Source organism: Carlito syrichta, unplaced genomic scaffold (genome assembly GCF_000164805.1).
Source record: "Carlito syrichta isolate Samal-C Ts95f unplaced genomic scaffold, Tarsius_syrichta-2.0.1 Scaffold288870, whole genome shotgun sequence".
Taxonomy (NCBI): Eukaryota; Metazoa; Chordata; class Mammalia; order Primates; family Tarsiidae; genus Carlito; species Carlito syrichta.
The window spans coordinates 125206-144738 of record NW_007232966.1 but is presented as its reverse complement, the minus strand read 5'-3'; the positions used below and the strand labels follow the sequence as shown (position 1 = coordinate 144738).

At 40.8% G+C, this 19533-nt stretch overlaps 1 protein-coding gene across 3 annotated transcripts in view; it reads left to right on the top strand.

Annotated features, from left to right (window-relative positions):
* Positions 1-19533, top strand: part of DAPP1 (dual adaptor of phosphotyrosine and 3-phosphoinositides 1) — a 90218-nt gene that overhangs the window by 21985 nt on the left and 48700 nt on the right. For all 3 annotated transcript variants that reach the window (XM_021710401.1, XM_008053922.2, XM_021710402.1), the window contains exons 3-4: positions 1818-1951; positions 17118-17248. In XM_021710401.1, coding sequence (XP_021566076.1) covers positions 1818-1951; positions 17118-17248 — 265 coding nt within the window. The remainder of the gene's footprint in view (positions 1-1817; positions 1952-17117; positions 17249-19533) is intronic.

The following is a 19533-nucleotide window of genomic DNA, read 5'->3' as shown; positions in this document are numbered from 1 at the left end:
CCCAGGTAATCTCTGTATTTAAAATCAACTGATTTGGGACCTTAATGATCTGCAAAATCCCTTCCTGGTGGCATCTGGATTAGAATTTGAGTGAGTAATTGAGACAAAGGAGCTGGGATTTGGGGCCATCTTAGAATGCTGCCTTCACACCTTCCACTCCTGTAACAGTGAAAGTTTCCAGGCCTGCTTGAAGGGGGATGGGAGAAATAGGTGATGGGTGATGGAGTAAGCCAGGGCATTGCAGAGTAAAGAACACACTAACATTTCTCAAGTCACCATGCTATATTTTGTTTAAAAATTTTCTGAATAACATGACTGGGAAAATTATTAATTCAAGATGGAGTTCTGTTTGGGTGGCAACAAAAATTATGCTTTCTCTGCAAATGTTAAAAGGTCATCAGATGGTTAGGCTGCATATGCTTTACTGCACGAATCTTCCAAAAATCTTATACAAACTTGGAATTATTGGATAGAAAAATGTTAATAAACTTTTCACTTATGGTTGTCTTATCAATTAGATCCAAAGCTTCTTACAAATAGATGGCATGTATATTTTACTTACATAAAAATTAAAATATAAAGCAATTGAGTTTCATTACAAGCATGTGGAAATACAAAAAATAAATAAATAACTACCAACAGATGTGATGAAAGCTGCAGACCATGTCAGGAAAACACCTGTTTTTATTTATTTACTTGCCCATACTCTTAACAAGAAATATTTGAAAACGTTCATGCTATACTAGTCATTTTGATAAGTGTTATAGAAGATTCAAAGACCTTATTTTCAGGAAGAACAGCCTCATAGGACCAACAAGACCACCTACAAATAAATTACTACAAAGTAGAGTGTGGTAAATAACATAGAAGAAGGCAGGGTAAGTGACTGGTTGGTTGAGAAGAGAAATAACAATTAATTCAAGCTAGAATTATCATGTAATATTTGACAGATGAGGTAGTAATTAAACTGAAATGTAGCTGGGATTTCCACCAATGAAGACAGGAGGAAAAATGTCGCAGGTAAAAGGAGCAGGAAGTGGAAACTCCTTGCAGAAAATAAAGGAGTTGGACTAGGGGAGCGTGTGGTCCCAGACCAGCTGCATCACCTGAGAAGATGCCAGAAATGAAAATTCTCAGGTCTCACCTTGGACCCACAGGATCTGAAGTGGGGAAGGGTCAGAGGCAGCAATCTTAGTTTTAACATGCCCTCCACTAGGTGATTCTGATGCACTCCAAAGCTAGGGTATGGGCTACATAAAGAGGGATAGTGGGAGGTGAGGCTAGAAAGATAGAATGGGGTCAAATAAAGTGGAGAGAGAGAGACATATATGTAAATGAATGCTCTGCCCCATTTTTAAAAATGAAGTGGAAAATGACAATGCAGGAATTTGGTATTTTATTCAGTTGGTAGCAGAACGTGCATGGAAGGAAAAGGGCTGGGCTCACATAACTAAGTGACAGAAGCTGAATTCTGACTGACTCCCAAAAAAAACAAAGGAGGAAGGCCAAGGACATGCCATGTATGTCATTTCTGTCATCTGCCCTTTTTCAACTCATGCCCCTTAAGAGGGTCATATTCAAGGCTCTTTTGGTAAATCTAAGATTAGGTGAGAAGAGTTATCTCTTGTCTTCCAATAGAGTGAAAAGTTGACAAGGCCAAAAAATACTATGACTCTTTTTAAGATCATTAGTGATTTCAATGATAGCATAATTCTCAACTCTTTGAAAGGATTAATGGATATGCTAATATCTAAGATTATATTTCCCTTCAAAACAATGTTTGTTAATAACATTTGTCATTTCTTCTTCTTTTTCAGAGCCAAAGACTCTGTCAAACACTTTCATGTTGAATACACTGGATATTCATTTAAATTTGGCTTTAATGAATTCTCATCATTGAAGGATTTTGTCAAACATTTTGCAAATCAGCCTTTGATTGGAAGTGAGACAGGTAAGTTGTGAACAGAAACTTGACTTATGAAATATTATTTCAGGGTGGAGGAGAAAAAAAGGCAAATTTCAATTAAAATTGTATAGTTGTCACTTTTTTTAGATCGGAAAATATAGTTTATTTAGAAAGTAAATTAGGCCGGGCACAGTGGCTGACGCTTATAACTCTTGCACTTTGGGAGGCTTAGGTGAGAGAATTGGCTGAGCCCATGGATTCTAGACCATGATGAGACCTCATCTCTACAATAAATCAAAAAATTAGCCAGGCATGGTGGCACGAGGCTATAGTTCCAGCTACTTGGAAGGCTGAGGCGGAAGGATCACCTGAGCCCAGCAGGTCGACGCTGGGATGGCCGTGAGCTTGCCACTGCACTCCAGCCTGGGCGATAAATAAATAAATAAATAGATAAAAAGTAAATTAGAGAGAGAGAGAAAAGAAAGAAAATAGTGAGAGAGAGATTCACCTCCCCAAGGTAGGGGAGAGGGGTAGTTGTCACTTATATTTCAGCATTCTCTTTAGGAGAAAACAATGTCAATGTACTTTGTACAAAGTAGATATTTTTTCAGAATGTGTTTCTTAATAAACTGATTAAAAGCACACAATTTATTTTAAATGGCCTATCCAGTTTAAAATAAAACAAACAATAAACAAAGAAAGACAAAGGTAGGAATGACTTTGGTTCCTGGTAATTTCAGGTATGGGCAGTTTACATGTGGGTAAGAGCCACAGAAGTCAATTTTGAACATTTAAAAAAATAAAATTCTCATTTAAATTTCCACAGAGATCACTGAAGATTGAAAATATTGACTTGAAAGTGATCTTTTAAGTTATAAAATTTTTTTCAGTGTCTTGGTTTCTTATAAGTTTTTCTTTCTTTTCTTTCTTCCTTCCTTCCTTCCTTCCTTCTTTCCTTCCTTCCTTTCTTTCTTTCTTTCTTTCGATTCAGAGCCTCACTCTGTCAATCACAATGATCACAACTCACAGCAGCCTTGACCTCCCAGGTTCAGGCAATCCTTCCACCTCAGTGTCCCAAGTAGCTGGGACTACAGGCACGTACCACCATGCCCAGCTAAGTTTTTTATTTTTATTTTTGTAGAGATGAGGTTTCACTATGTTGCCCCAGACTGGACTCAAACTCCTGGATTCAAGCAATCTGCCCACTTTGGCCTCCCAAAGTGCTGGGATTACAGACATAGGCCACTGCAACTGCCTAAGTTATTAAATGTATACTAACTTATAAGGACTTAACTATGGCTGGAAAAGTTTGAGATTTCCTGTTTGAATAGAGTCAAATCAGAAAATTTATGTTAAAAAAAAGCCCAGATACTTGAATTATCTAACTTGTTTGCCTATGTTATTTAAATAAAGTAAAAGTTTACTCTTATATTTGTGATATAAGATCACAACCTTATTTGTCCTACATGACGATAAATCTCAGTTAATCAAAGACTGGGAAGTTCCAAGAACCTGTGGCACAGGAGGAACTCAAGACTTCATAACACGGCTGGCTACCATGAATTCATGCATACGTATTTTCTTAGTAACCTAGGCTTTCTGTTAACTTCAAGGTGGTGGGAAGAGTTGCCATCATCAACTTCTGTCTTTTGTGCCATTTATGTGACCTGGACAGTCCCTGATATGAATCATACAGTATCTAGCACAGATGAAAAGCACAACGGAAACTATACAATACTTGCTTTGCTTTATAGTGATCGCATCAGGCCAACAGTAGAATATTCCAAACTAAAAAAATGGAAGCTATAGTTGATTTTTTGTTTCTGGTAGAAATTCTCCCATTCAGTTCAGAAAATCACTTCAGCATTTAACCAGTAGTTGTTCTCATAAACAAATCACAAATCGGGATGTATTTATTTCCTTTGCTACCTTGACATTGGCAAGCATTTCAGTCTCTCAGATCCCATCACTTCAGACTTGTTTCCTACTTGTGTCCAACTCTACACTTGATTTTGTTCAATTCTCGGCCACTAGCAATGGAGAGGAGATTTTTAAAGCCAGTGCTTTGTTTTGTGTGCCTCTATTTTTGTCCTTCTCTACACCCACCAGATTCTGGCTCAGTGCAGGGCACTTGGGGTGAATGAATACGTGAATAAATGGATAACTATGAGTAGGAACTCTCTGTGGCCTTCAAAGTCACTAGCATTGTTACTTTTCTGCCTTTTCTTCTTTCCCCAAGTGAAGGCAGCTTGCTTCTTTTAAACTCCTTTCCTAGACTCTACATTCAATTCTTCTGATCCTTCTTTGTGCTTCTCCCTGGCCCTTTTCCAAGTTAGGGAAAATGGTATGTAGTCTGCCTACTGGCAGATTTCAAAACATTTGCAATCAGAGTGAATGCAGTGCTTTCTGGTTGAAACTTTTTGGTACTAATTCAATCACCAGGTGAGAGGATCACTCAAGGCTGCCCTCCAAAATAAAGGTGCCTTGACATTGCATTTGGGGTTATGCTAAACTTCCCTGTAAATACATTGCTTTGAGTAAAGCAGACTTCTGATGAATGCATTAGGGATGGTAAGGATTTCTAATCCAGACTCCTGTAGTGGTTTCTCTAAAGCTAAACTTGCTGTATCATTATCATTACTGTAATTACTATTTTATTTATTGCAGTAAAACTCAAGAACCTAATATTTTTATCCTCTTTACTGCCTTCCCTCTGTTCAATTCATTATCTAATGAAGAATTTGCTGCCATATGAATCCCTACTTCAGGCCCCTGGTGCTGATATGTACTTGACTTGCTGGTTCCAAGCCCTTGGGTTAGAGTCCGCTAGCTGTATTCCTCTTATCCAGACGAAGGTAAAGCCACTAAGGCTGGGAACAAGGGGCAAAACCCATGACAGATGACTATTTCACTCTTGCCCTTCTGGGAGTAATAGGCCTCAGGAAACAAGATAATGTGGTAAACTCTAAAATCCAGAAGGTCCTCGGAAATCACGGAGTCAGCACTGCAGCCTATAAAGAATGGTGAATGGAAGCTGGTATGCCACCTTCCAAAAATAGATCTTTTCTTCTTGTTCATTTAAGAATTGGCTCCTGGTATTGGCTTCCAGTGGATCAGGAGACTTCCAAGCTGATGATTTCTTGTTCATCATCAGATGAAGTACAAATTCATCTTACAGTTTATGTTTGATTACAATCACCAGGGCAAGCCTTTGTTCACACAATGGGTGAGGCCCTGCTTGGGTTCTCAACTTCAGATTCCCAGAATGGAAAGGACTAGAATGAGATATTACAGGCCACTCCTATTAGCCAGATCCCTCCTAGATCCAGCTTTCCTCTGGAGGGCTTAGAGAGAGATTATTAAAAAGAGACTTTCATCCAGGCACGGTGGCTCACACCTATAATCCCAGCACTTTGGTAGGCCAAGGCAGCAGGATTACTTGACCCCCGGAGTTCGAGACCAGACTAGGCAACATAGAGAGACCACATCTTTACAAAAATCAAAAAATTAGCTGGGTTTGGTGATGTACTTGGTAGTCCCAGCTACTCGGGAGACTGAGACAGAAGGATTCCTTGAGCCCAGAAGGTCCAAGTCTTTCTTATATTTATCTACTGGCAGGAATGGCATTATGTTTGAGTGCAATGAAAATGATGTCCAAAAAACCAAAACTTTACCCTTTTGCCTGTTAATTATATATAATCCCTTCAGCAGAGTGAAACCCAGAATACCTGGTTCTGGGTCATAAGAAAATCTTTGCACTTAAGTGAAAGTGTTGACCCAAAGAAATGAATACCATTTTAAGATATCTTTTTACGTATTCTATTTCTATTTTCTACTCTTTAAACTCTCAGGATTTCTGTTTCCTAATCTGAGGAACAAGGGTTTCCTATGCAAGATCTAAGCCTCCTGCCAACGTTGACTTTATTATTATAATTTTCCCTTTCCTTTGTCATAATCTGCATTTAATGTCTCATCTCCATTAAAGTTTCTGTTCACTCTAATTTTTGCTTATTAATACTCATGAATGCCCTTAAGATACTTATAATTCTTTTTTTTTTGAGTTGGAGTCTCACTCTGTTGCCCAGGCTAGAATGCAGTGGCATGATCCCAGCACCCTTGGCCTGCTGGGCTCTGGCAATCCTTCTGCCTCAGCCTTGCAAGTAGCCGGAACTACAGGTATGTGCTACCATGCCCAACTAATTCTTTATTTATTGTAGAGACAAGGTCTCGCCAAGTTGCCTGGGCTGGTTTCGAACCCCCAGCCTCAGGCAATCCACTTACCTCGGCCTCCCAAAGTGCTGGGATTACAGGCTGAGCCACCAAGCCCAGCCAACTTCTAACATTTTAATTTTCAGAATTTTATACAAAGCATAGTTTGAAACGATGTTTTGTGTTGCACATATACTTAGTGATGATTAAATTCAGAATTTGTCTTTCATTTGTTATAGTAGGATGTTATATAAAACATATTCATATGTATGCATGTTTTCTAAACTAACCTCAAATGGACTTGAAAGTTTGAGACTTTTTTTTATTAGTATAAACATGTTTAGGCTGGGCACGTGCCTATAATTATAGGCTCATGCCTATAATCCCAGCACTTTGGGAGGTTAAGGTGAGAGAATTGCCTGAGCCCATGGGTTTGAAAGCAGTCTGGGCAACTTAGTGAGACCTCATCTCTACAATAAATCAAAAAATTAGCCGAGCATGGTGGTGCATGCCTGTAGTTCCGCCTACTTGGAAGGCTGAGGCAGAAGGATCGCCTGAGCCCAGTAGATCGAGGCTGTGGTGACGGCAAGTGTGCCACTGCACTACAGCTTGGGCAATAGAGTAAGACTCTGATTAAAAAAAAAAAATGTTTGATTAATTATTAATTTTTACTGTACCCTCTTGATAAAATTAGCTAAGTTTCATACATATTCATGCATAAATATGAATATGTTTTATATAACATCCTACTATAACAAATGAAAGACAAATTCTGAATTTAATCATCACTAAGTATATGTGCAACACAAAACATCGTTTCAAACTATGCTTTGTATAAAATTCTTGAAAATGTAGAAGGTGGCCGGGCGTGGTGGCTCATGCCTGTAATCCCAGCACTTTGGGAGGCAGAGGCGAGAGGATTGCCTGAGCCCAGGGGTTCCAGACCTGCCTGGTCAACTTGGTGTAATTTTGTCTCTACAGTAAATAAAAAAATTAGCCATACATGATGATGTGTACCTGTGGCTCCAGCTACTTGGAAGGCTGAGATGGAAGGATCATCTCCCAGCAGGTTGAGGCTTCAGTGGCCATGAGTGTGCCACTGCAATCCAACCTGGGGGACAGAGTGACTCTGACTCAAAAAAAAAAAAAAAAAGAAAAAAGAAAAAAAAGAAAATGTAGTGGCATGTATCTTTATGCTATGTCCAAATATTATTAGAACAAATATTACCTTTCCAACTACCTTTTGTTTATATTTCAATAACTTTTAATATAAAATTTTCATGTACAATTTATCATTCTGTGTTACAAGTTTAATTACCTAACTGGCATGAGAAAATATAATACAAGTCAAGTGCCATGTTTGTGCTTACCCTTTACAATAATTGGTTCTCAGTTTTGAAGATCCTATCTGGTTCTTCAGTAAATGTCAACTCTCCACTTCTCTTTTTGTTTTGCTATGGGGATTCCCAATCTTTTAATAACTGCTACAGCAATTATTATTTTATTTTGTGACACCAGCCATTTTACTCAGGTGGCATTTAAAAATAATGAAGTTAAATTAATTTTAATTTGAGAATTTTGTGATATTTCTGAAAATAACTAGTGACAACCTGAAATTTTGCCAAACTACAACCAAGAATCACTTCTTTAGTTTATGTTTGCCAAAAATAAAAGTTTGTCTTAGTTTGTTGATAAGATGTGTTTGAAAAAGGAAAAGGCAAGTGAGAGAGGATATGCAGCCAGCATTTGTGGAGTGTTTGCTAAATTCCAGGCACTCTGCTACATGTTTTCCCCCTCATCAAATCATTTAACCCCCTGTAGCGGGCACAATGGTTCATGCCTGCAATCCCAGCACTTTTGGAGGATGAGGCAGAAGGATTGCTTGAGTGCAGGATTCAAGATCAGCCTGGTCAACACAGTGAGACCTTATCGCTACAAAAATAAAATAAAATAATTAGCCAGGTCTGATGGTGCATGCCTCTAGTCCCAGCAACCAAGAGGCTGAGACAGGAAAATCACTTGAGTCCAGGAGTTTGAAGCTACAGTGTGCTATGATTGTGCCACTGCACTCCAGCCTGAGTGACAGAGCATGACCCTGCCTAAAAAGAAAAGAAAGAAAAAAAAAATCTAATCTTAACCACAATAATGCATATAGTGTTCCCATTTTCAGATGAGGAAATAAAAAACTTAGAGGTTTTAAGCTGCCCTCCCAAGTTTGCACAGCTAGTAAGCATCAGAACTGAGGTTAGAATCTAGGCCCTCTTGGTCCTAAAGTATAGGTGTTTTCCACGCATCTTGCTGTCTCCTGAAATGGTTCCCACAGTGACCCTGCGGTACAATACTGTTACGACCCAGCATGGCCTTAAATAGATTTGGATGGGAAGAAGCCCTGCCACAATAATGCAATAGAATGATTGTAGGATGTGGCAGGGCTACAGTGCACGTCTTAGTCCTATCCCTTAGTATCTTTTTCTCCTCTTCAAAACCTATAATAATGTGCTTGATGTGTGATGTAAACCTATTGTTTCAGAGAATGTGAATCAATAAATACAAAATCTCTTTGTATTTATTGCTATTCTCATTTTATTTACATGAGTTGCCATTTGAGAAATTATACTGGAGTAACTCTTAAAACATAAAAAGACTGACTAGAAAATATCCCCAAAATGTCAGGCAGGGTGGCTTACATCTATAATCTCAGCACACTGGGAGGCTGAGGCAGAAGGATTTTTTGAGCCCAGGAGTTCAAGACCAGTCTAGGCAACATAGCAATACATTGTCTCTACAAAAAAAATCAAAAAATAAGCCTGTAGTCCCAGCTACTCGGGAGACTGAGGCATAAGGATTGCCTTCACTCCAGCCCAGGTGACAGAATGAGACTCCAAATGAAAAAGAAAATAAATAAATGAAAACATTCCCCAAATACTCAGTCCCATCTTATTCATATTTCTCCAGCAAGGATATCTAACAGTCTTTCTGAATACAAGAGGGTAAAATAAAATTTAAAGTTGGAATGAGAAAGTAGAGGGAAGGGAATATGAGAGACACAGATAAAATGCCACCAGGAACAAAGTATTTCAAATGCATATTGTACATTTATAGGAAGCAGTGCAAGCATTTGGTTACTAAACGTCTTTGTGTTTTCTCTCCTTGTTGGGCCTGTGTGTTTAACTAGATTTACAAGATGTTAGAATTGGAAGGGAGGTCAGGGAACCTTTCATTTCTTCTTTACAAATGAAGAAACTGAGGCCTGGTGAGAAATGTTGAAGCAAAAACTCACATCTCCTGTCCTCAAGCTGCCTCCTAAAGAGGCATTTCTTTAAACTTTGATTTATACATGTGAACCTTTGCTCACAATAGAACACAACATTTCACATGCCATAGAGCTTTCCATGGTAACTGCAGCAAAGCTGAGAATCATTATGGTATAACAAGTAAACACAAATTCTCGGTTTCAACTTCAGCCTCTGCCCATTTGTTAGCTGTGTGTCCTCAGGCAACTTACATAACCTCTCCGAGTTTCAGTTTCATCATCTTATAAAATAGATCTGATGGTAAAAGTTTATACTTGAATGACTTGTGAAGATTGAAGGAGATTTGCTATATAAAACATTTGGAATGATTCTTGGCATACCTTAAGTATGCAATCATTATTACTGTCATCTGATAAAATCTTTTGTGGTCATTAATTCCATGCAATTCTATGCAACAGTTGTAAATTCTTTGGTGTATCATGTAGGGTTAGGTTAGGGACTATTGAATTTTTGTTTATCAAATATTTGTGAGGTACTCTTCAAACTTTAATCCAGTTCCATAGTGGACTCATGTAAGTGGTGGAATCAAGTGAACACTCCACAAAGAATGACCTGACTTAACTTGAATGACTAAACGGAAGCCTCACCCACTCTGACTAACCAGGCTACTTCTCCCAGCTCAGTGTATTTCTCCCTGTGAGACTGAAAATTGAATATTAAACCCCCTTCACATGTAAATGAACATGGGTTAAAGTCCATTTGCAGAGCAGGTGACAAAGAAGGAAGAAAAAAAGACTCTGAATATCCCTATAACCACCCTCTAGAAATCTACTTCCCATGGCACTGGGAGACAGAGGAACCCATCATGCCAGACACTAAGCTGGTTTTCTGAACCTGACGGCAATAATGAAACATGGATAGATGTGATCTTATTTTAATTAATTCAGCAAATATGTGTTGAGTGTTGACTGTGAGATGGCACTTTTAGTCACCGATGACATAGAGAGAGAAATCAAATACCATTTTTGCCTTCAAACACCTTTCAGTGTAGTTGGGGTACCTAATGAGTAAGCACCGGTCTTAGTGCATAAAAGAAATATTCTATGGCCAGGCATGGTGACTCATGCCAGTAATGCCAGCACTTTAGGAAGCCAAGGAGTTCGAGACCAGTTTGGACAATATAGCAAAACCCCATCTCCACAATTTAAAGAATAAAAATAAATAAATACTATAAACAAAAATTTTTCTTCAGGAGCTATGTGTGCCCTGTACTACATCCTATTTCAGACACCAAGCCAATGCCATTGACTTGAGACTGTCCTTACTCTTTTTTCTGAATTCTCACTGGAATATGAGATCAAGAGTCCTTCAGTACAATCTCATATTGTATATAGAGGTATATATGTAACTCTTACATATATAACTATAAGTCACCAATCAGCCAAATCAAATCAGAATGCCTGCCTCCATCCAACTCTGATCATCTCAGAAATGTACCTCCACCAAGCATTTCTGAAACCAGGTTTCATGTCAGAGGCAGGAAACAACCGGCACCTTGATGTAGTTCAAAAACTGAAGTGAAACTTACAGCCAAGTGTCCAAGGTTGTGGTTGCTGATCTTTCTTCTTTTTCTTTCTCTGCCACCCTATGCCTCCTGTTGCCTTTATCTGAATCTTCCAGCCAAGTCCTGGAGTTCATTTGGTCTGAAAATCACTCACCCAGAGTTCCCTTCCTGTGGAGCTGAGTCGCCATCTTGGACTTTGCGTGCAAAGTATAATTAGTCTGCGGTGGCTACATTAGATAAGTCTCTTTTGATTGCAAATGGCAGAAACCAACTCTGAGTAGCTGAGTTTTTGTTTGTTTGTTTGTTTACTTGTTTGTTTGTTTAAGTCAGAGTCTCACTCTGTCACCCAGGATGAAGTGCAATGGCACTATCATGGTTCACTGCAGCCTCAACCTCCTGGGCTCAGGCAGTCCTTCAGCCTCAGCCTCCTGAGTAGCTGAGACTACAGGCACATGTCACCATGCCCAACTAATTTTTTTTTTTTTGTAGAGACAAGGTCTTGCTATGTTGCCCAGGCTAGTTTTGAATTTCTGAACTCAAGCAATCCTCCTGCCTCGGCTTCCCAAAATGCTGGGATTACAAGCATGAGCCACTGTGCCTGGTTGAATGTTTTTGGCTTTTGGTTTGTTTGTTTTTCAAAAAAAGAATGGGGTACAGGGAGAAGAGTAGAATTTTTTAGAAGGGTATTAATAATATATCCTCCCAGAATTCAAGGGCAAGCTGAACAACCAAGAGACAGTAAAGAATCAGCTTAGTAGTCATGGCAGTTCTGAGGCTTTTAGGCAGTTGAAGTCCTCGTCTCTCTTTAGCTCTGATCATTTCAAAAATGTTCCTCCCCAGCATTTCTGAAACCAGGTTTCATGTCAAATGCAGGAAACAAAGTCACCTTTATGAAGTTCAGAAACTGAAGTTAGCGAACCTTCTCTCCAGAGAAGTATTGAAGTAGATCTGCAGGACGTGAATCTAATTGATGTGGCCCAGATGAGGTGTCTGAGGGGAGGCATCAGAGACTGGTGGTGTGACACAACTATGAGGATTGTACACTGGGGTAGGACAGACTCTTCAGAAGGGGAAACTATTGTAAGCCCAGCAGTCATGCCAAGAATCTAGATATTGGCTCTTCCTTGGGCAAGAATAGTCACCAAAGGAGATCTGTTTTTTAGAACACGAAATTTGTGTCAGAAATTACCATTTTATTAGTAGTTTGTCATTTTCTTAATCCCATAATTCAGTTTATCCTCATTCTTGGTCTTACTAGTTAAAATCAATCTATAGTCAATTCCACACTCCTGGTTGACTTAATACCAGTTCCCCTCGTTTGGTTTTTGTTCAGTTATACTTAGGGAAGTTGTGTTTGTTTTTGGGGGCAAGGTCTCACTCTGCCACCCAGGGTTGGAATGCAGTGGCATAATCATAACTCACTGCAGCCTCAGACACTTGGGTTCAGGCAGTCCTTCTGCCTCAGCCTCCCGAGTCGCTGGGTCTATAGGCACATGCCACCATGTCCCATTAATTTTGTTGTATTTTTTGTAGAGATGAGGTCTTGCTATGTTGCCTAAGCTGGTCTTGAACTCCTGGGCTCAGCGATCTTCCCACCTCAGCCTCCCAAAGTGCTGGGATGATAGGCATGAGCCACCGCACCTTGCCCTAGAGGAGTTTTTGAAATAGAATTTGCCCCCTGCCAATGGAGAGCCATACCTAAAGTTGTTGTCCTGTCTTGTGCCAGGTCGGGGTAGTTGTGGACTTGGGAGGCTGGTTCAACCCAAGGTCTTCCTTGACTTAAGCCTGAATTACCATAGCATTCATTCATTCACTCACTCACCAAGCCTTCACTCTGCCAGGAACTCTGTCAGATGGTAGGGATGCAGAGATAAATTTGACATCACACCTGTTCTGTAAAGGCTCATAGAAGTTGGAAATGCACATGTTGGAAGGGCAATGGCTTTCTGATACCTTGCACTACAGCACAATAGCCCCTTACACATGCTTCTCCCCCAGGGATTGAAGCTGTGGTAGGCAGGATAATGGCCTCCCAAAGACATCACATATTTCTCCAGACCTGTGAATATGTTGTTTTATATGGAAAGGAGAGATAAAAAGAACAGAACAGAACAGTTGCTGAACAGAAACTTATGAGACAGGGATATTATCTTAGATAGTCCAGGCGGGACCACTGCAACCACCATGGTCTCTATCAGTAAAAGAAGGAGCAAGAAGAGCCAGAGAGATTGCAGTGTGACAAGTTCTTGACTTGCTGTTACTAGCTTTGAAGATGGAAGAAAAGTTTCACAAGTCAAGAAATGAGTGCATTTGGGAGGCAGAGGGGAGACCTCAGTAGTTCAAGACAAGCAGGGGCAACACAGTGAGACCTCATGTCCACAAAAAATTAGCTGAGCATGGTGGTGAGCACCTATAGTTCCAGCTACTTGGAATGCTAGGGTGGAAAGATAGCTTGAGCCTAGCAGGTTGAGGCTGCGGTAGCCATGATAACACTACTGCACTCTGGCCTAAGTGACAGAGTGAGTCCCTGACACAAAAAAAGAAAAGAAGAAAGAAACAAGAGCAGCTCTGAAAGCTGGAAAATGCCAGGGAATGGGTTCTCCCCTCAAGCCTCCTCAAAGAAAAAAGCCTGACCAGTACCTTAACTTTCAACTAATGAGGCCCATTTCAGACTTCAGAGTTCCAGAACTGTAAGTTAATAAATTTGAGTTGTTTTAAGCCACTAAGTTTGTGGCAATTTGATACAATAATAATAGGAAACTAACACATGCAGGAGTATCTGAGGGGTGTGCTTGGTCATATTAACCAGGTATATTCCTTCTTCAGTGTCATTTAAAGTGTCATTTTCACATTAAGCATATGAAGTAGAATGAAATTTAGCTTTGACTATGTATAAAGCAGAAGCTTTCAAAAGGTTTCTTTTCTCGATTTATTTTTTTTGAGTTGGAGTCTCACTCTCCCAGGCTGGAGTGCAGTCACACGCTCACAGTTACCATAGCCTCAACCTCAAAATGTTTCTAATTTGGTAACTCTTTTGAGCCCTAGGCTCCATTTCCCCTTCCCTTCTCTGGGATGGAAGTGTTTAAAAGCCCCGTTTTATCTAAGAGCTATAGGCAGTGATTACTAGACTACCACCATTTTTATTAGGAGAATGTTGCACCTAGGTCTTCTTAAACTCAACATTTTCAAATCCATGTTCCCAAAGATGCAATCATTAGCATTTTAAGGATTTAAAAATACTCTGTGTCAAACGATGGCAATATCTAACATTTTATAAGCTTTCCACACTCTTTATCTGGTGCCTTGTGAAGAGACATAAGTTCACAACGGTTGTCTGAGGTTAATAGGTAATGAGTCTTATAAGTGGGAGCTAAACTCAGAATCTGCAACAGCATAAAGGATGGTATAATGGACATTGGAGACTCAGAGGGAGCAGGCTGGGAAGGCGTGGAGGGACAAAAAATCACGTATCAGGTACAATGTGCACAGGTGGTGGGTACACTTGAAGCCCAGACTTCTTCACCACTGTACAGTGTAACCATTTAACCAGCAACTATTCATTTCCCATAGAACTATTTTTTTTTTTGAGTTGGAGTCTCAGTCTGTCACCCAGGTTAGAGTGCTGTGCATGCTCATGGCCACCTCATCATCGACCTGCTGGACTCAGGCGATCCTTTCACCTCAGCCTTGCAAGTAGCTGGGACTACAGATGCATGCCACCAAGCTCGGCTAGTTTTTTGATTTATTGTAGAGATGAGGTCTCGCCTAGTTGCCCAGGCTGGTCTCGAAACCGTGGGCTCAGGCAATCCTCTCACCTTGGCCTCCCAAAGTGCTGGGATCATAGGCGTGAGCCGCTGCACCCACCCAAAACTATTAAAATAAAGAAACAAAATAGGTAGTGAGTGGTAGTGTTTGGTGATGGCAACAATTGAACCCTGTTCTCTGCCTGTGCTCTTTCCATAAGGCCAGGGTGACTGCCAGGCATATTACTCACTGGAGACGTTTCTCGGGGACAGGCCACTGAGAACCCAGCCCTGGATTCACCCCGTCTCTGCAAGGTTACCACTGAATTCGCATGGCCCTGAGCCTGCACAGTGGCTGCTCTTGATGTAGGTGTCACCGCTTTCATTCTGACTATCAAACTGTAGAGGCCCCTTCTCATATGACTGGATCTGTTCTCATGAAAAGATCACATTGACAAAAGAGAGCACTGAAGAGAGCACTGACAATGAGCAAGAGCACGATGGGGCTTCTGATAACGGCCAAAGCCATTTTTCATGGTGATCCTAATGCTGCTGATGCCAAGAAGATGCAGAAAGAGGAGGAACCAATCTCTCATGCTCCTCTGGGGTCAAGATCGGAGCCCTCTTCTGGTTTTTTCCAACAGCCTTCTTTTCATTGTCTAGCAGCTCAGCATCTGGGACCAAGTATCCGAAGCCACAGTTCTGTTTTTGCAATCAGACGTTGTACCCACTGAAGGACTCAAGGATTGTGGAAGGGTTTATTTTTGTTTTTATTTTTTTAACTACAGAGGAGATGTTTCTTTTTCTTTTTCATTGTTTCTCTCCTACACCAATTCAGAGTCTATACTTCCTGTTTGTTTGTTAGTTTGTTTGTTTGTTTTTGAGGCAGCATCTCACTCTATTGTCCAGGTTGTAGTGCAGTGACAGAATCATGGCTCACTACAGCCTCAAACTCTTGGGCTCAAGGGAGTCTCCCACATCAGCCTCCTGAGCAGCTGGGATGACAGGCACACACCTCCATGCTGGGCTAATTTTTTTATCTTTCTGTAGAGACAAGGTCTTGCGGGTCTGTCCTGGCTGGTCTCAAACTCCTGGGCTCAAGGAATCCTCCTGCCTTGGCCTCCTAAAGTGCTGGGATTGTAGACACAAACTACCATGCTTGGCACCAAAGTCTATACTTCCTATAATCTTTCAAATCATCTTTTCAAAGATGCCCTGTTTGACCATCCGTGTAAATATCACCCTCTCCTAAGCCCACCTTTTAAACTCTCTAGTCCTTTATTTTGCTCTACTCATTTTTTCCTATCATTTCTCACATCTAAAATATTAAATTTTTTTTTTTTTCTGACTCTCCTACCTAAGATGTAAGCTCCATAAGAGGAGATGTTGTATCTCCTTTGTTTGCTGTTGTATTCCCAGTACCTAGACAAGTGTCTGGCATAGAGCAAAACTCAGTCAGTACTTGTTGAATGAATTGCTGAATTCTTGACATCTCCTCATGTTGGTACAATCCTGGGCCTGCCACAGAAAATAACCTAGTGATATAAAAAGCAAGAAGGAATATCAAGAGGGTGGGGGGAAATCCCTTAAGTTACTTTTTTTTTTTTTGTAGTCAAAATTTTTAGTTTCTAATTGATTGATTGGGAGAAGGATGCAAAGAGGGAACTATCAGAAGTATCGAGTATTAAGTAAGCTCTAAGCCCTCAGAATGAAGTTTCTAGGCTGCCGACGCCAGGCCTCCTGGGCTGAGTCCTTTTTCTGCCCACACACCCCTCCTCCTGAATAGAAGCGGAGGAAATCCCACCTGAGCACTAGCCTGCTCAGGTCAAGTTCACTTAAGAAGACAAAGGCTTCCTTTATCTACTTTAGTAACTGGGTGATGGGAGAAAGTGAAGAAAATGCTGTGAGTTCACTTTTTTTTGAGATTCACTTACTTTGTTACCAGTTTGTTCTGAAACTGGTATGACAGTACAAAAGATCCTCCTATACTTCAGTGCATTTGTTTAGTTTTCTTTTCCCGGCTTTGGTAAAACCTTCCTAGGTTTTCCAAAGGACTTCCAGTCCTTGCTTCAGATCTAAATAGAATGCTACCTCCTTTACAAAAACTGTCCTGAGTCCTCCCAAAGAAAGGTCTTCAGGGCCACTGGGGGCTGTCACCATGCTTTGTTCCCACTGCTACCGTTGATTTCAATGCCATGTTCATTTAAACAGCCATACCCATAACTGGTTCTGAGCACTAGAACACCAGAGAACGTTTATATCTTTGTCCAACTTAAGTGCCTCGCACACAGTTACCACCTGATCTCTGCTGAGACAATGGGAACATGAATACATGAAAAACCAAGAGGCTTTACAATCCATTTATAGTTCTCCAGTGAACACCTGGACCTTCCTTCTGTGGATACTATTGAATTATACATGTGTTTTTTGTCTTCACTTAGGTACTCTGATGGTTCTAAAGCATCCCTACCCAAGAAAAGTGGAAGAACCTTCCATTTATGAGTCTGTCCGGGTTCACACAGCAATGCAGACAGGAAGAACAGAAAATGACCTTGTGCCCACCGCGCCTTCTGTGAGTGAACATCCCCTTGACCACAAGCTCTCTGGAGGCTGGGTACTGTGGCTCATACCTATAATCCCAGCACTTTGGGAGGTTGAGTTAAGAGGATTGCCTGAGCCCACGGGTTTAAGACCAGCCTGGGCAACTTGGTGAGTCCTCATCTCTACAATAAATCAAAAAATTAGCCAGGTGTTATGGTGCGTGCCTGTATTTCCAACTACTCAGAAGGCTGAGGCAGAAGGATCACCTGAGCCCAGCAGGTGGAGGCTGTGGTGGCTGTGAGCATGTTATTGTACTCCAGCCTGGGTGACAGAGTGAGACTCCAATTAAAAAAAAATCCAGCTTGGGATATAAAACTTGAAAAGGAATATAAGATTCGAAGCCTATGATTCAATTCATCTGGCCCAGGATAAAATCATATGAAATACAATGCAATAGCGATAGGATTTTAAATGCTTAGAAAATGATGCTTAATTCTGTTTTCAGTTAACCAAACAAGTTCCTAGTAGAATAAGCAAGAGATGCTTGCATTCACCTAGTTGACTAAACTACTATTCTTCTAAAATTTTCTTAAATGAAGAATATCTTTTTTTAAAACATTTTAACTGTCTATGGAAGAGAAATATTCTCCACTTTTACTATAAAAACTTGGGATGTTGTTTTTCCTAGCCTTTTTCTCCTTCCCTGACTGAACTGTACCAACAGAAGACATTTGCACTTCTTTGCAACGTGAGCCATTGTTCAGTTTCAGTGCAATTGGATCACTCGTTGCTTGCCCAAGAGTGCATTCTGTGATCTGTGACTCAGCAAGATTCCTCTCCAACTCCCTCTCCCCTTCATTATCCTTAGGGCTCTTCTATTCATTGTCTTTTCCCATTTTTTTTTTAAGTCAGAATCTCACTCTGTCACCCAGGCTAGTGTGCAGTGGCATGATCACAACAACCAAGGCTCACAGCAGCCTCAGCATCCTGGGCTCAGATGATCCTTCCACCTTAGCCTCCCAAGTAGCTGGTACTACAGACACATGCCGCCATGCTCAGTCAATTTTTAAATTTATTGTAGAGACAAGATCTCACTATGCTGCCCAGGCTGGTCTCGAGCATCTGGCTCAAGCAATCCTTCTGCCTCAGCCTCCCAAAGTGCTGCAATTATAGTCCTGAGCCACTGCACCTGGCCATCTCTTCCTTGTTAGCCAAATACTCCTGGTAGAGGAAATCTGAATTTGGGCAGATGATAAAAAGAACAATACCCAAATGATATGTCAAGAACTAATAGACAGCAATCATTACATTTGAAAAATAATCACTTGAAGATATTTACCCACAAGTTAGATTAAAATAAGTGTGACCTTTCTGTCTCTGCAGTACTTTTTTTACCCTGTTTATCATATGATCTCCCCACTTAACATCCTTCTGGGGGTGTCCTCGGTCTTCATGGCACCCTGGGACCCTGCATGCCTCTCTGGCCCCATCTCACGCTACTCATACACTCATGCTGTGAAACCTGGCTCTCCGAACAATGTGCATTTCTCTAGACATGCTCTTTCTTCCCTCTCTGCTTCTGAAATGCCATCAACACCATTACTGTCTGCTCATCCCCCAAGACTAACATCAGCAGTCAGCATCCTCCAGGAAGCCTGCGTGACCCTGCTAGCTTCTTTTTAAATGTCTCTCTTCTGTGCTCCTGAGCACCCTCTGTTTGCCTTTATCCTGGAATTATCACACTGTAGACTAATGACCTGCACATCTGCCTCTCTTCCCCTGACATTCTAAGGACAGGACTCAAAGATTGTCTTTGTAGCTTTATAGCCCAGCCTAGCTTATGACACATCTTACATTTTTGTTGCTAGGCTACATTTCCTCAAAAATAAAAATCCTAGAAATGGACTAAGAAAGATATTTTGGTTTTGTTAGGGTTGGGGTTTAGGGTTCAGACCTCAGAACTTGAGACATTTTGGAAAGCAAGATGTTAATCCAAAGACAGAAGAGACCAAAGAATAAATCAAGACCTACCCTATAACCCAGCAGTTACCAACGTTTTTGGCTCAGCAACTGGTTTTGTGGAAGACAATTTTTCCACAATTGGGGGGTGGATTGTGCAGTCAAACCTCACTGTTAATGTTAATCTGTGTTTGCAGCTGCTCCCCAGCGCTAGCATCACCCCCTTAGTTCCACCTGAGATAAAATCATGCGTTAAACTCTCATAAGGAGCGCATAGCCTAGATCCCTTGCATGCCCAGTTCACAATAGGACTCGCGCTCCTATGAGAATCTAATGCCCCTGCTGATCTGACAGGAG